Raw genomic sequence first — 16,845 nt, forward strand, 5'->3', positions numbered from 1 at the left:
AGCGAACATCTGTTTTGAATTTGGCTACTCCTGGTGGCTACCCCTGGTGGTTGCATGGTGTTTATCAACGTAGAAACAGTTATTAAATACTGGCCATATTCGCACTTTGCATTGATACTGTAAGTTTAAATATAGGCGAATGTCTTGATTACCTCTCTCAAAACTCAGCTGATTAGCCTACCTTTGACCAGGTTTATCAGAATGGATGCTCTATACCATATAAAGTCTGGCTACTGGAGATTATTTCCACAAGGTTTAATTGAGAGATGCCTCTAGCAACAAGGGACAAGGGTTAAAATGATAACAATTCACTTTTTTATTTTTTTATTATTGACAATGTTCTCAAAATGTATTGAACAGTGAAATAATGATTGGCAATCAGTGACGAAAGCTGCCATTTATGGTTTATAAAAACCGTTTCTGGAAGAAAGAAACAGCACCTTTGACAGCATACTCAACTCTGTATTACATTTTTTTTTTACTGACGACTCACATTGACTCTCAAGAAACAAAATGTTGACACCTCAATTCAATGTTCAAATGTTACATTTCATTCATTTTCAAGAGTCTGTAACAGCAGAGGAAATTATAAAAGGTCACTTAACTGACATAATTCCTCATTTTGTGCAGAAATGGCATATCAAATAAATTCCCAAAGTATTTTGCTGAAACAGAACATAAGTTTGTAAAATGTCACTGTTGCTGTCAAATAGTAAATAACGCTTACAAACAAAAATATCAGCATGCAGATGGTTTTTACATCAAATGCATTGAAATAAATGCCCTCATATCCGTTCTCAGTTAGCTACTGAAACTGATTATCACACAAACTGGTTTTATAATATAATACATCTGGATTTCTACCTAGCACACTACATAGTAGATAGTTAAGAAAAAACTAAATGAATGTCAACGGCAGGTTAACTATAACGCAGTACTATATAACAGTCTTCTAAAATGGTTTCTATGTCCTTAACTATCTCTCTCCTAAACTGCTTTAAATACACATAATGGTGATGACATCAAAAATTGATACATCCACTTAATACAAAACAGAATGCATTGATCAAAGACTGGCATAAACATATCTGTAATGTCGACTAAAGTGATGAATCAAATAACTTTACAGTGGATACAACACCATTCCTCAAACAAATCTGTGTACTCTTCACATGAGAAGGCATTAACTGTAAATTGGCTTTGACTAAAATCAAGAATGAATTGAAGACTTAATTGAAGGGTTTTTGTGAAGTGTTTTTCAGTAGAAACACAAATATTCACAAAGGACCACATTTTGTGCTCAGGTCCAGAAATAACTTCACATGACCTATCATCAGTTAATAAGTGTTTTTCATGAGTGACATGTTCTAAGATATCATGTGTTAAATAGTTATATTTGAAGTATGCATAATTACATGAAGAGTACACTTAATATATAAATACAGTAAAAGATGAAGACAAAGTCAATTGGGAAATGTATACCAAGAAATATAATGCAAACATGTAATAATAATGTCCAGAGAAGATATTGTAAAACTAAAGAGTACTGCCATTGTGCAAAATATCAGTGAGAAAAAGCAGAAATGAAATTCACACAAACGTTCAAAGATGACCCTACAGTAAATGAACTAAGGTGAATAGTGTTTTGAATATATTGTTACAAAAGAATGAATGATTCTTTGAATATAGCTACTATCTTCATAGGAGTATTCAGCTTAATAAAGGACTGTGGGCGGTAATGTGACACATTTCCTGGGGACGATGGACTCTCTTGTTTGAAAGATTTGAGGTGAACCAAATAATCTTACAATCAAATGAAAACCTTCAAATGGCCTAATTACACATCTATTATGTGTCATTGCACGAAAGTGCTCCTCTAAATAAACATGTATACAGAATGATCTACATCCTTGGGAGGAAGGCTGCTTGTTTGGAACCTTTGTTAAAGAAAACAATAAGGCAACATTTTACATTCATTTGCATTTACAGTAATTACTTTAATACAGTAACAGCACTTGACTTGATCCACTTTTAAATAAAGGTCATGTTATAGGAGCTGTTCATGTGTAATTACATGTTCATTCAAATTCAGAATCAACAGGGGCAGAGTAAGCCTAGTTCTCAGGCAAACATTCCAAACAATTGGGTGAAGAGAAACCATTCAGATAAATTAACTATAAAAAAATTATAATCAGAATGTTATCTGAAATGGTTAGATCCTTTTGCCTTTAGACTCCATTTCTGTTACCAATTCGTGTCAGTAATGCTAGAGTGGTCTCAATCGTCCACCCTCACTGCCTGCCTAGGTCAATGTGGCCTTTATCAAATCTAAAGAACAACTACAATAACTGACCCTGGTTTGCAATACACAATTTGGATATGAATATGGACTCTAGCAAAGTATCGTGTTGTATTCACCACTTTGAATATTCAAATTATTATTGTATGTGCATTTTGATTCGAGGTGTGAGGAGGGTTAGAAGACAGTTGTCAATATGACATAAGGAATGCTTCTGTTGTGTTAAACATAATAAAAGGCACAAGATATCATAGTCGTTGACAAGATGGACATATTGTCAGTTCAGTCTTCAGACTTCGTTTTCACACAAGAATGCAAGGAAATTGTGAAAAAAATTCATTTTTGGAAGAGAAAATAATAAAATACCTTTACCCCAACTGCTCAAATCAAAATGAGTTTCACGAGGTCAAAATATCATAGGCGACCTAAATAAGCAATTCATTCGATTTAAAATGGTTCTAAACATCCGTTACCAGCTGTCCAATAGCTTCAAAACTGGTCTTGTGCCTCCAGCCATGACACGTCACACAATCCTAAATAAAAGACCTTCAAAAACTGGGTTTTTCTTTCATCAGTATGAAAGCAGAATTTTTCATGACACAACATGTTTAGAGGAGCTGTTTAATGTCAGAATTTGACATAAATATTTGCCCACAATAAAAATCTGCCTTCTTTATGGTTAATATCATACTTCAAGGGTGACAAACAGTTACACTAAAGCCCACCGATTCATACAGACAGGATAAAGGTGTTGAAATGATTCCTGCTGAAATTAGCTGCCCAATTTGATTCATGATGACTTGCATTTAGTGTGGCATTCCTCATGAATCTTATTTTAGGGTAAAGAGATTATGGTACTCTGGCTCTTACAAACTGATATGAATCAGGTTATTCCAGATTATAAACTGGGTGGTTTGAAAGCTGATTGGCTGAAAGCTGTGGTATATCAGACCGTATACCATGACAAAACATGTATTTTCACTGCTCTAATGACATTGGTAACCATTTTATAATAGCAATAAGGCACCTAGGGGGTTTGTGGTATATGGCCAATATACCACAGCTAAGGGCTGTGTCCAGGCGCTCCGTGTTGCGTCGTGCGTGAGAACAGTCCTTAGCCATGGTATATTGGTCATATACCACACCTCATCGGGCCTTATTGCTTAAATACGCATTAAAAGCTGTCAGTATGACTCCAGACATGTATTATCTAAGACAGTCTAAAACGATAGAGTATCTATGTTGAGTAAAAACATTTTGGGATAAAATGAGAGGCTCCCATGTCACATCAATATAATATATATACAAGAACATGGAGTGAGCGCTTTAAAAAAGTGTGTGAACCCTCTCCTACTGTACAATACTTACTCTTACAGCATTGATATATGGTGAGTTTTACATCTCGGTACAAGAATGTGAATAAATGTAATATACGTCTATTAGACATGTATAAATGTATACCAACAAAATGCTGGTAATAAAGTTCTTCCTTGGGCACAGGTCAGGCCACATAGCTACATAAACAGTATGTTATGTGCCTGCAACACCCAGGATATTAGAGAAGGCAGTGAGTTTGATATCAGGAATCATCAAAAGCATTTCCCTTTGTTTTTTGGTTTGTCTTGGAAACACATGAACACGGCGAGATTACATCTGTCTGTTCTGCGAGCTGCTCTGAATTCTTGAATCACAGTTGTTGGTGTCAAATAAAACACAGGAAATTGTACACTATAAAAAGTGAATGTCTCACTTTCACATAGTGAATAAAGATATATATCTCAAAGAAAAGCATATATCTCAAAGAAAAGCGTCTCTATCGCTTTGTGGCTTTGATGGCTAGTCCAACCCGAGGAGCCTTCAGCAAAGAACTGCAAAGGAAACTGAAATCCTTTTGTTGAAATGTTGAAATCCGTATTGAAGTCAGTCTGCTCACTGCTGCGACTGGAGCCCCCCCAATGTTACTGGCTCTGTGTTCAGCCGGCTGGAAAATCTGTGAGTAAAATGACTACCCCAGGTGGGGTCAAAACTCAACGATATCTCCAAATGCCTTCAAGTTTCCATTCTGCAGCTTTCAGCAAAACGTTGTTGAGCAGATCTCTTGAACCTCCACTACTTGGCCAGTTGGAAAGGATTTTGACCCTTTCAAAGAAAAAGAGGTTTGTGTCAAGGGATAACTCTTTCCATACTAGCAATCTATAGTATATGCTTTTTACCATTCCTGTGTAATTTATTGTATATGCCAGTTCAAAGAACTCACCTCAAACAGCACAATTCATGCTTTTTGGCACACACACACATTCAGGTCACTACAAACCATAGCAGAGCAATGGAAATAACAGACTTCAATGCACACTTAACACAATTCATGTGAAATTAAACATTAGCATGATACAACACTCATAAAATGCATCCCCAGATCCCAAACTCTGCATGGTCTTCAATGCAAAGTGATGACATAAAAAAGCTATATGTTATTTTTAAAGCACACAACTGTACTGTATGTACTATAAAAAAAAATAGGTTTATTTCTGATTGTCATTTTGAACATATAAGGTCAACAAACATTTAAATGTCAATTTGAACAGATTCTCAATGATTTCTCATGAACTTTGGGTTGAACCTATAACAAGAAGAGCAAGGCAGGGGAACATGGCACACGTTAGCATGAGGTATAAGAACCTGATGAAGACTTTATTAAAGGTGGTGATCTCTTAATCTAGCTATACATTTCCAGGCAGATCAGAACACAAACAGAGCTTTTTTTTTTACAACGAGCAGTGGCAATGGACCAACTCTACTCCAGTCCCCTTCATCCATCTCTTCAATACTGATTCATAAACACAGTTAGCAAGGGCGACGTAGGTCTTAAAGTACAGCTGCAAATAACTAGTCTGGTATTTCTTAACAAGATCTTCATTGTCCATTAATAGCTTTCTTCAAATAAATAAATGGATGCGTTACACTGGGCGTAGAGGCAATGTGGCTGTTGCAGCAGGATGCCTTAAGGGTCAGCAGCAATATTTCAGTCATCCAAGAGAAAGCTTGTTACATGGGTTTGTATCAACTTGATAAAGTTCTAACAAAAAAGGCAAACAACTACGGTTAAATAGAGCCTGATAGTCAAAAAGCAGGATGAGGTGGCCCCTTAGAGTTGGTTCAAAAAATATATATTTACAGATGACTTGGAGAAACTGAGGCCAGGTTATACGTGAAGCTATACTGTAGCTTAGAATGGTTGGTCATTCTGGCTGTGAAACTACTCAGCCAGTGAAAGAGCAGCAAATGCTAAGTATTTGTTCTCTGTTTCAAAATTGCTGTTTTGCCTAGGGGGAAACAACTAAAGCTTCAAATGGTCAGGCCATCTCAGTTGAAACCCCTTCATGAGATAAAATGTTTCCCTTTTAGAGACAATGACAAAATGTGCTTGTGTGGCATGCTGGATATTCAGGATACGTTATGGGTTTATGATATCAGAACCCTAAACGGTTAAAAGAGGATGTGTTGAGAACCATGGGCATCTGTGCACTCGTGATTCAAATGGCTATACTGTACAGTGCAGACTAAATACAGTCCTCTCTGTCACCATGACGTGACTTGTGTACATATTTAGACAGGAACATTTGCGGGGCTGTAGGTTTTCATCATTTTGATCTCTACAAAGAGGGTTCAACTAAGATATTTTAAAAAGCCAACACTTCATCTTTCCAGCCCCACAACTCAGTGCAGCATGGTCACAACAAAACAAAACAACAGGATACAATAAGTTAATAGGCAATATCTGTTCACATTATGCACAAATATCATGCATATGTAGCCACATTATAATTTCTTCCTTATCCAAACATGTTGACATAATGCATAGCTATTAAATCCAATACATAAACATTATAACAAATAATACAAATAAACACTCTGTACAAAGAACCTGGCATATTTTTKTGATTTTCTTTTTTTTCTCATCAGTATAAGAGAGCACATAAAAAGTACAAAAATAAATATTCTATGTACAATCACACATGCCACCCCGAAGTTATCGTTACTGCAAAGAGAAGGCAAAAAAAAACACACATTAGTTCATGCAATGTTCATTGAGGATACAATGAACATGAATACAACTAAGCACTTTTCTACAGTATTAATGAAGTAATGACAGATGATGTTGTTGGTTATACTGGCACGGAGATAATTAAAAAGGCAGAGCTACCAAGCACTTAATCAGCCCAAGATGCAGATAGTGTACATTCACAGCAGGATATCAACTCTTTCACTTACTTTATTCCAACACCCTGATACTGGTAAGCCATCATCCCCCTAAGGAAAGAAAGAGAGGGAGTGAGTCATAATCACTCTGAGGTAATGCTTTACATGAAAGGGATAGTTCACCCAAATTACAAAATTACATTTTATAGACAAAGTATGACAGCAATCCATGCTTTGGTTTAGTTTCCCTCACAAATCTCCCTTAAGTCATGGGACCGATGTTAACATTTTTCACACATCATATTCAAAATCTATAAGTGACTTTGTTGAGTTTCACAATCCATTTTAGATACTTTCGGAGGATTTGGATAAGATGCGTGGAAAATGATAATATTGGTCCCATGACTTGAATGAGATTTGTGCCACAAATGCTAAAACGTTAGCATGTGGGAAGTGCCAGGGAAACTAAACCAACGCATGGATTGCTGTCATACCTTCTCCATAGACAGCTTACAGGTTAAGGAAACCAATGTGTCATTTGGTAATTTGTGTGAACTATCCGTTTAAGTTGTTCTGACACAGACTAACTTATTATAAAGTGTTACTCAAACTGCTAAAACTGTAGAATGTGACTTTCTGTACAGTATAACCATGCAAACACGCAAACATGTACACAAAACACAATGCAATTTACTGTTGAATAAATGTGTGTGTATAATATTTATGCAATGTACTATGCATATTGTGTTAAAAAGCATCAACAACCAGCCAAACAACTAGTGGTACAGTAGTAGATGTGTATTTGTACAAATATGACTCCATCGTCTGAATTCATTCAAACTTTTAGAAATAGGGTTAAAACACAGCCACCGGGCTGTTATTTTCTTTCATCTGGCATCTTCTATGAATGAATCAAACCTTCAACCTCTTTTTTCAATACATAAACAAAACAGGGTTAAACTGAAATCATTGAGGAGGCCCTGTTTTTCTCCCCAAGAGAATCTTTCTCAATATAGTTCTGTTGTCCAAAATGGTAAAGGGTAAGGTGGGGGGTAAAGGTGCCATGCGAGTGGTAGTAGAGGAGACAGGGATACAAATAAGAAAAGTAAGGCTATTAACTTTCAAGAGTCTTTGAAAAAAAAAAAAAAATGTAAAGTCACTTAATGGGTCCTGGGTTATTATGAACAAGAAAATAGATTATTTTGCACACCACTAATTACTGTAGGTGCAAAAAAATACAATTCTCAGCAAATAAATAGTTAGTTAGTTTATTAGTTTAGTTTATCTAAACAGTAGTACATTCGTAGTGAATAGCTTGATCAACAGCTTCAAGTGTGTGCATGCCTACTCTGTAAATAAAGACATTGCTCTTCTCAAATCAAATCAAATATTTGTCACATGTTTCGTAAACAACAGATGTGGACTAACAGTGAAATGCTTAATTACAGGCCCTTCCCAACAATATAGAGAAAGAAAATAGAGAAATAAAGGAAAGTAAAACACGTAATTATATACAGTATACCTGTATCGAGTCGATGTGCAGTGAGTGGTATGAGGTAATTGAGGTAGATATGTACATATAACTACGAATAAAGTGGCAGATAGTAAACATTATTAGTAGCAGCAAATCATAATCAAATGACATTTAATTTTATTGGTCGTGTACACATATTTTGCAGATGTTATTGCAGGTGCAGTGAAATGCTTATGTTTCTAGCTCCAACAGTGCACTAATACCTAACAATACAAAACAATACACACAAATCCTACACATTAAAAGAAAGGAATAAAGAAATATCAGAACGAGCAAAGTCAGAGTCCGGAATATAAATATGCATATGATGCTGTGTATAGACAGTATGGACAGTATATGAATATAAAAGGTGTGTACAGCAGTAGTTATATAGGATGAGCCTTGACTAGAATACAGTATATACAGTGGGGCAAAAAAGTATTTAGTCAGCCACCAATTGTGAAAGTTCTCCCACTTAAAAAGATGAGAGGCCTGTAATTTTCATCATAGGTACACTTCAACTATGACAGACAAAATGAGAAATAAAATCCAGAAAATCACATTGTAGGATTTTTATGAATTTATTTGCAAATTATGGTGGAAAATAAGTATTTGGTCAATAACTATCCTCTCAAAGCATTTCATGATGACAGAAGTGAGTGCTACGGGGCGATAGCCATTTAGTTCAGTTATCTTCGTTTTCTTTGGTACAGGAACAATGGTGAAAATCTTGAAGCAAGTGGGGACAACAGACTGGGATAGGGAGAGATTTAATATGTCCATAAACCCTCCAGCCAGCTGGTCTGAACATACTCTGAGGATACGACTTGGGATGCCGTCTGGGCAGGCAGCCTTGTGAGGGTTAACATGCTTAAATGTCTTGCTATAACGTCGGCCACGGAGAAGACAGCTCACAGTCGGTGGCGGTACTGGGTTTTCCTCGAAGTAATGAAGAAGGTGTTTAGGTTGACCGGGAGCATGGCAATAGTCTCCGCTACGTGGCTGGCTTTGTTTGAGTATGTGAAAAATCAAAAAAGTTAGTGCAAAAAGGGTCAATGTTAACTATTATGTCTTGGGGGTAGAGGCTGTTCAGGGTTCTACCAGGGTTGGTTCCAGACTTTTTTTAGGGCCTTCCTCTAACAACGCCTGGTATAGAGGTCCTGGATGTCAGGGAGCTCAGCCCCAGTGATGTACTGGGCCTTACGCACTACCTTCTGTAGCGCCTTGCGGTAGGATGCCAAGCAGTTGCCATACCAAGCGGTGATGCAGCCAGTCAAGAAGCTCTCAATGGTGCAGCTGTATAACTTTTTGACGATCTGAGGACCCATACCAACTCTTTTCAGAGTCCTAAGGAGGAAGAAGCATTGTCGTGCCCTCTTTTGTTTTTGGACCATAATAGATCCTTAGTGATGTGGACAACGAGGAACTTGAAGCTCTCAACCCACTCCATTACAGCCCTGTCGATGTGAATGGGGCGTGCTCAGCTCTCCGTTTCCACCACACTCTCTGACGTCGTCCCTATAGGCCAGGGGTGGGCAACTTCAATCCTCGGGGGCCTGATTGGTGTCACACTTTTTCTCCATCCCTAGCAAACACAGCAGATGAATCGAATTGCATTCTAAACTGAAGATCATAATTGGGTTATTATTGGAGTCAGGTGTGTTAGCTGGTGCTAGGGCAAAACTGTGACACCAATCAGGGCCCTGAGGACTGGAATTGCCCACCCCAGCTATAGGCTGTCTCATCGTCATTGGTGATCAGGCCTACCACCATCGTCGGCAAACTTAATGGTGTTGGAGTAGTGCACGCCACGCAGTCGTGAGTGAACAGAGAGTACAGGACGGGACTAAGCACGCACCCCTGAGGGGCCCCCGTGTTAAGGGTCAGCTTGGCGGATGTGTTGTTGCCTACCCTCACCACTTGGGGGCGTCTTGTCAGGAAGTCCAGGATCCGGTTGCAGATGGAGGTGTTCAGTCCCAGGGTCCTTACCGTGGTGATGAGCTTTGAGGGCTCTATGGTGTTGAACACTGAGCTGTAGTCAATGAACAGCATTCTCATGTAGGTGTTTTTCATTTGTGCAAGTGGGAAAGGGCAGTGTGGAGTGCAATAGAGATTGTGTCATCTGTTGATCTGTTGGGGCAGTACGTGAATTGGAGTGGGTCCAAGGTGTCTGGGTGTTGATGTGAGCCATGACCAACCTTTCAAATCAGTTCATGGCTATAGATAAGAGTGCTACGGGGCGATAGTCATTTAGACAGGTTACCTTGGCGTTCTTGGGCACAGGGACTATGGTGGTCTGCTTGAAACATGAAGGCATTACAGACTGAGTCAGGAAGAAGGGAAAATGTCAGTGAAGACACTTGCCAGCTGGTCCGTCTAGCTCCTATTGTAGGTTGGCATCACTGGGCAGCTCACGGCTAGATTTCCCTTTGTAATCCGTGATAGTTTGCAAGCCTTGCCACATTCGAACAAGCGCCAGAGCCTATGTGTAGGATTGATCTTAGTCCTGCATTGATGCTATGCCCTTTTGATGGTTCGTCGGAGGGCGTAGTGGGATTTCTTATAAGCGTCCGGGTTAGTGTCCCGCACCTTGAAAGCGGCAGCTCTAACCTTTAGCTCAGTACGGATGTTGCCTGTAATCCATGGCTTCTGGTTGGGATATGTACATATGGTCACTGTAGGGACGATGTCGTCGATGCACTTATTAATGAAGCCGGTGACTGATGTTGTAAACTCCTGAATGCATATGAATGAATCCCGGAACATATTCCAGTCTATGCTAGAGAAACAGTCTTGTAGCTTAGCATCCCCTTCATCTGACCACTTCCGTATTTAGTGCATCACTGGTACTTCCTGTTTGAGTTTTTGCTTGTAAGCACGAAGGAGGATAGAGTTATGATCAGATTTGCCAAATGGGGGGTGAGGGAGAGCTTTGTATGCATCTAAGTGTGTGGAGTAAAGGTGATCAAAAGTTTTTTCACCCTGTAGTTGCAAAGGTGACTTGCTGGTAGAAATTATGTACGACAGATTTCAGTATTCCTGCATTAAAATCACAGCCACTAGGAGCGCCACCTCTGGATGAGCATTTTATTGTTTGCTTAAGGCACCATACAGCTCGTTGAGTGCGGTCTTAGTGCCAGCATCGGTTTCTGGTGGTAAATAGACAGCTATGGAAAATGTAGATTAAAAATATCTTGGTMAATAATAAAGGCTAAGGTTTATCATGAGGTATTCTAATTCATGCGAGCAGAATCTCGAGATTTCCTTAATATTAGAGATCGAGCTTCAGCTGTCGTCAACAAAGCAACAGCTGTTCTGTCCTGCCGATGCATAGAAAAGCCAGCTAGATGTGTATTATCCATGTCCTTGTTCAGCCAAATTTCAGAGGAGCATAGGATATTCCAGTTCTTCAGGTCTTGTTGATAGGATAGTCTCGAATGGAGCATGTCCAGTTTGTCCAGTGATTGTACATTCGCCAATAGAACAGAGGTTTATTTACTCGCCGTCGTAGTTTCATTAGGTTGCCCACACGTCGGCCTCTATATCGCCGTCTCTTTCTCTTCCAGGTGTCGGGGATTAGGGCCTGGTCCGGGGTCAGCAGTATGTCCTGCCGACTCGTTGAAGTAGAAATCTTCATCTAAATCCAGGTTAACGGTTCTGATGTCCAGAAGCTTTTTTCGGTCATAGGAGACGATGGTGGAAACATTGTGTACAAAAAAAGTTAAGATCAGCGCAAAAAAKKCKKKCACAAAATAGCAGAATTGGTCAGCAACCCGTAAAACAGCCTTTATTTGTAAAAATATTTTTACATAACTAACGGTACTATTGTGTTAGTTCAATGTAATGCTCAGGCAGCCCTATTATATTAGCTATTACTTATGCCTAAAGTAAAGTGAATAAGAAAATGTATGGAATTGTTAAGGGGTGGTTAGAAAAGCCAAGGCATGCTGGATAGGGAAGGGAGAGAGGAAGCATACCACAGGACAAGGGGCATCCAGCCCGTCCAGGCCAGGTAGGCCCGGTTCACCCTTTTCTCCTTTAAAGCCTCGGAAACCCTGTTTGTGAAATCAACCTTGTAAACATCTGCACATTGCCCCTCCTTTAGCAGCATTATACCCTGCCCGGCCCGATGAGAGGACCTGCTGCTGCTCCGTTCGCAGACCGAAGGRTGTAGCTACAGACACACCTAAACATGCAGGCGGCCTGGGACTGACAGGAACAGACTCACTGGAGTAAGTGGGCCATGTTTCTGTTAGTCTCACCCTTGAATAGAAAACCCCCTCAGATGGTTCATGGTCGCTGGTCCTGGGGTGATTATTCATTCTTAACCAATTATCATCCAGTCATTCAATGAATACCAAATCATTATCACGACTGCAGTTTGTATCTCTGGACTAATACTGTAGTAGACGCTTGGACCAAAACCACTTTAGGGTCTATTAGAGTCAGTTAAGAGGCAAAAGGAAGTCAGGATCAGAACACAGAGACTCCTGATTGTCAGTGCAGTTTATGTGGTATTCTGAGGGTCGCTCCTTCTTTTTGCCACCTGGCTTGCACATTGAACGCAGGACATACCAATGGACAGGGGGCATCTAATCCGGGTGCTCCTTGGTCCCCCTTATCCCCTTTAGTTCCCCTGTTGCCTTTCTTGCCTCTCTCTCCCTGCAAACAACAGTGCATTACAAGAGACAGGCTTTAGTTCCTCCTAGCTGGCTCGCCCACACAGTAAGCAAATATGTTTGCTTTTTGAAATCATGAAGTTTGTATTCTTACATAAGGAATTTAGACATTTTACAGATAATTGAAGACCATAAAAGTAAGGATGAGGTGCTTTTTTGYGTTTACGAAGAAGAGTACTGAAGTTTAAGAATGTAGTGGTGGGGAAAGTAAGTGGAGGAAGTTAGGGAGTAGGGATACAGGCCAATGCTATTGGTGAGCGGGTTCCTTTAGTGCCTGAGATAACCTTCACAGACTTGTTGCAGGGATAGAAACACTTCATTGATTCATTAAAAAATATATATATTTATTTTACCTTTATTTAACTAGGCAAGTCAGTTAAGAACAAAATCTTATTTTGATTCATCAACTACTACAGGATATTACAAGGGTATCACTAGCCCTACCTAACACAACATAACATTCATGAGCCATACATGCAAAAGTATGCTGTTGTTTGTGTACACTAAAGGTGGCTGGACTGGCTACTAGCTGGCTACAAGTAAACAAGCCACTTACAGTATCTTCAAAAGCAAATATTTTTCTCTCAAGAAATGGCATTCCTTTACTGCTGAAGTTGCAGTTATATAATGGACGTGAAGGGCTACAGTATTTACACGCGGAATTGTTACATTATGCACCTACAGCCTATATTAGGTTGATCTATTGGATCGTGCCTCCATGAGAGGCAATAAATTCAGAGGCTAGTACTTATTGTATCATATTTCCAACCAAAGCGAACCTTGTAAAATATTATAGATATATGTGGATATATGTATAAAACCTGACCACATTATTATTCAAACATCCGCTCACCAAGATCAAGGCCTTTTAAGGGGTTGGATTAGGGGCTAGACGAGTTTATCAAGAAGGAATTGGAATTGGAAGGATAATAAATCCTGYCTAACATATAATGCTCTCACAACGTTGCCTCAACATTGCCTGAAAACCATCAACCTTGGCTAACGTTGTGGCAACGTTGTGAGAACATTACTTGACAGCCAAGTGAAAGGAAATGACAGGCAGGCTTGCAGGGAAGGTAAGTGGTAAGAGGAGGAGGAGTAGGAAGAAGATTAACCCGGGACTACGACATTAGAATGCAGGAGGAGCAGGTTGCCAGGGTGTGTGAGAGGGAGAGAGAGGGCAACACGACCCGGCAAAAAGAGCCACGGGAAACAGAGCAGGGTGGAGGGGAGGAAAAGGGGATAGGAAGACCTGCGGAAACAAAGGAAGACAGGACAAGAGTAAAAACAGCACCACGATCRCACAACCGGCCACAGCACCTCCAACTGGTGTAACAAAATACCTCATAATATCAATCTCTTTCCCCTTCTTTACACCCCATTTGAGCACCAAATACATTTGATCCACAGATAGGAAGTAGCCATAACTGTCAATGTAAGATATTTCCTGCTGACATGAACCCAGTTGGAAGTGCTGAGAGGGTCAATGACATGTTGTGACTTTTAAGGTGGGAGCCAGAATATTAAGTCAGATGTTAATAGGAAGGAAGGAAACATTCTCCAAGGGGAAGGGGGGACATGGGTATATGAACCAAATAATCTCTAATACATTGGTAGATTTTTTGTTGTTGCAGTGGCTATTTTACAAAATGGGAGTGTGGCATTATGTGATTACTTTAAGAACAACATGTTCAGATACGACAGTACAAGGTAAACTTAGGTCGGACAATGTAAAAGAGAACACCCTTTTGACTTGTCTTCAAAGTAAACAGCATGTCATTTTCTAAGGTCTTTGATGTGTCCATTCACATGTTCCAGTCCTCTCATTATCAGGTACAAACATCTTCAATCTCTTTTGATCCCCTGTCTCAATTTATACTACCTCAGTCATATTTGCATATTTTAACAAGATGAATTGAACTCTGAGGTAAAAAGGCCACTGCAAAACAAATACATTCACCTCAGAAAGGCAAAGGACATATGAATATCATTTTTTCAAACATCACTAAAAACACAATTGAAGGTCACTCATCATTGGCTATTTTGGACACATTTGTCAGAAGATGAGGTTATTGATATTTAAATAACATTTTGATTCAGATTCGCCTACTTAAGAGAGCCTTTGAATCCACCATGGTCCTGCTCATATTACCTAATACAGGCCCACCATGCTTTTAGGAATAACAAACTTGACATCCCAATGGGCTTGCAAATGATTGATTGATGATGAATTATTACCAAAAAGACAAATGAAAAATGACAATAGTCTTTTTGATTAGTACTTTTCAATGAAGAATACCTTCGCTCATTTTGGTTGGGAGTATATCTAGTGTTGAGGGAAGTAGGAGCATGGAGGATCAGAAGCCATTTTAAATCCCATAGTTTATCAGAAGTACTAAATGTACTTAATTAGCAGAGAACATGTTATTGTCCTCTGGTTAGAAGCACATTYTACTCCAAGAGAGCATTACAAGCACATAATTATCAGCTGTTATCTTACCCGGTTCCCTTTGAATCCTTGTGGTCCTACTAAACCCTGAGAAGAGGAAATTAAACACAATATGATTTCCTGTGCAAGCATTGAGAGACATTGCCTTGAGTAATAGCTTTGTAAGTGAAGTAAGTAGCCTTGCAGGAGCCTATCTCTCGTGTGAGGAAGCTTGATGTACAAGTACACCCCCCGGACAGAATGCTATCACAGGGCCTTAACCCCAATCTATCTCCTTAGTGACACATCGGATCCCATTTTTACAGTATTTGGTGTTTACTCGCCCAGGGATCGGACTCCCAACCCTCCAATCTCAGGGCGGACATGCTAACCACAAAGCCACTGATTTGGTAATAGCTTTGTGCTGTCAATCAATTTGATCTATCGATTCCCTCAGACTTAATTAAGAGATGATTTAAGGTGCTAATGGTGCTATTGCTCATTCAATGTTGATTGTAAATGCAATACTGTATTTATTTGATGTTCTTGATACTTAGGTAATTGGACAAACTACTTACAGGGATGCCGTGAGGCCCAATTGGTCCTGGGACTCCTGAATCTCCCTTGTAACCCTGAATTGATCAAAAAAAATTACAATATAAATCATTCATCTCAAATAGATAAACAAGCTCTGTTTTGACAGATAGCCCTTATGTGGTGTGTGTGTGTGTGTGTGTGTGTGTGTGTGTGTGTGCTACTTTAGTGTGTGTGTTGTAAGTACTCACTCTATCTCCCTTCAGTCCTGCTGGCCCTGCCACACCAACTGGTCCTATCAGGCCCTTTAAGTTTAAGGACAAGACGACAATCAGTGAATGCAGACATTACAATGGGAGGATATCCAAAGGAAAGAGATTATTTAATTTCCGTCAATAGATCAACAAGCTTTCTGGAGCCCTTACGTGCCAAAAGAGGAGTTACCCAATTCTGTTTATGTTAATCATGATTAAATAATAGCCTATTGATTGATTAGGTAGTGGTGTTCTGTAGGTTACCCCACTGTGCATGTTACACCAAGCTTGTTGAGCTAAAGAATGAACAGTAACAAAAAAGGAGAAAAATATGAATGATTAGTAAAAGAGGTCAGCTGTAGCTCTCTCTCCCTGGAGAAGTCAGGATCACGACAGGAGGACCTTGCATCTCAGGCAGATAGTACAGCATGTACAGATAGTACAGCATATTGCATGACAGAGCCATACTGTCCTGTATACATATCAACATGCAGCATGAGCATCCCAGCATGCTCTCCTGGTATGACATCACAACGCCAGTTCAAAGCTTTTCACTGCTTGCATATGATCATAGGAGAATTACAACGGTATGTTTTGAAGATTTGCAATGGCATGGACTCGGACACTCAGTTTGTCATGACTTTATGCAAGTAGGCTGAATCTTGAGATCTGATTGCGTAACTCAAATGTCCTTATAGATCTTCCATTGACGTTACCCATGKAAATCTCAAGTTAGGATTCAGGCTGTAATGAACAAGTGGGACTAATTCTTGCCATTTACTACTTCAAAGCATATACYCACTGAGAGGAGAAACATCAAAGGGCCCATTTTAGGACCATGGCACGTTCCAATGCCAGACAGACATGGGACACAGTCATGTGAACATCGTCCCTATGCCAGAGCAATCCTCAAAAAATGCCTAAAAACAGAACTGTTC

At 39.5% G+C, this 16,845-nt stretch overlaps 1 protein-coding gene across 1 annotated transcript in view; it reads right to left on the reverse strand.

Moving 5' to 3' along the window:
* Positions 1 to 307: 307 nt before the first annotated feature.
* Positions 308 to 16,845, reverse strand: part of LOC111951857 (collagen alpha-1(XIII) chain) — a 60,716-nt gene continuing 44,178 nt past the window's right edge. Inside the window, exons 35-40 of the mRNA XM_023970119.2 lie at positions 15,905 to 15,958; positions 15,698 to 15,751; positions 15,192 to 15,227; positions 12,588 to 12,674; positions 6,572 to 6,610; positions 308 to 4,438 (exon numbers count right to left, since the gene is read on the reverse strand). Of these exons, the coding sequence (XP_023825887.2) occupies positions 4,409 to 4,438; positions 6,572 to 6,610; positions 12,588 to 12,674; positions 15,192 to 15,227; positions 15,698 to 15,751; positions 15,905 to 15,958 (300 nt within the window). The 3' untranslated portion in view covers positions 308 to 4,408. The remainder of the gene's footprint in view (positions 4,439 to 6,571; positions 6,611 to 12,587; positions 12,675 to 15,191; positions 15,228 to 15,697; positions 15,752 to 15,904; positions 15,959 to 16,845) is intronic.

Source organism: Salvelinus sp. IW2-2015, linkage group LG25 (genome assembly GCF_002910315.2).
Source record: "Salvelinus sp. IW2-2015 linkage group LG25, ASM291031v2, whole genome shotgun sequence".
In the NCBI taxonomy this organism is placed as follows: domain Eukaryota; kingdom Metazoa; phylum Chordata; class Actinopteri; order Salmoniformes; family Salmonidae; genus Salvelinus; species Salvelinus sp. IW2-2015.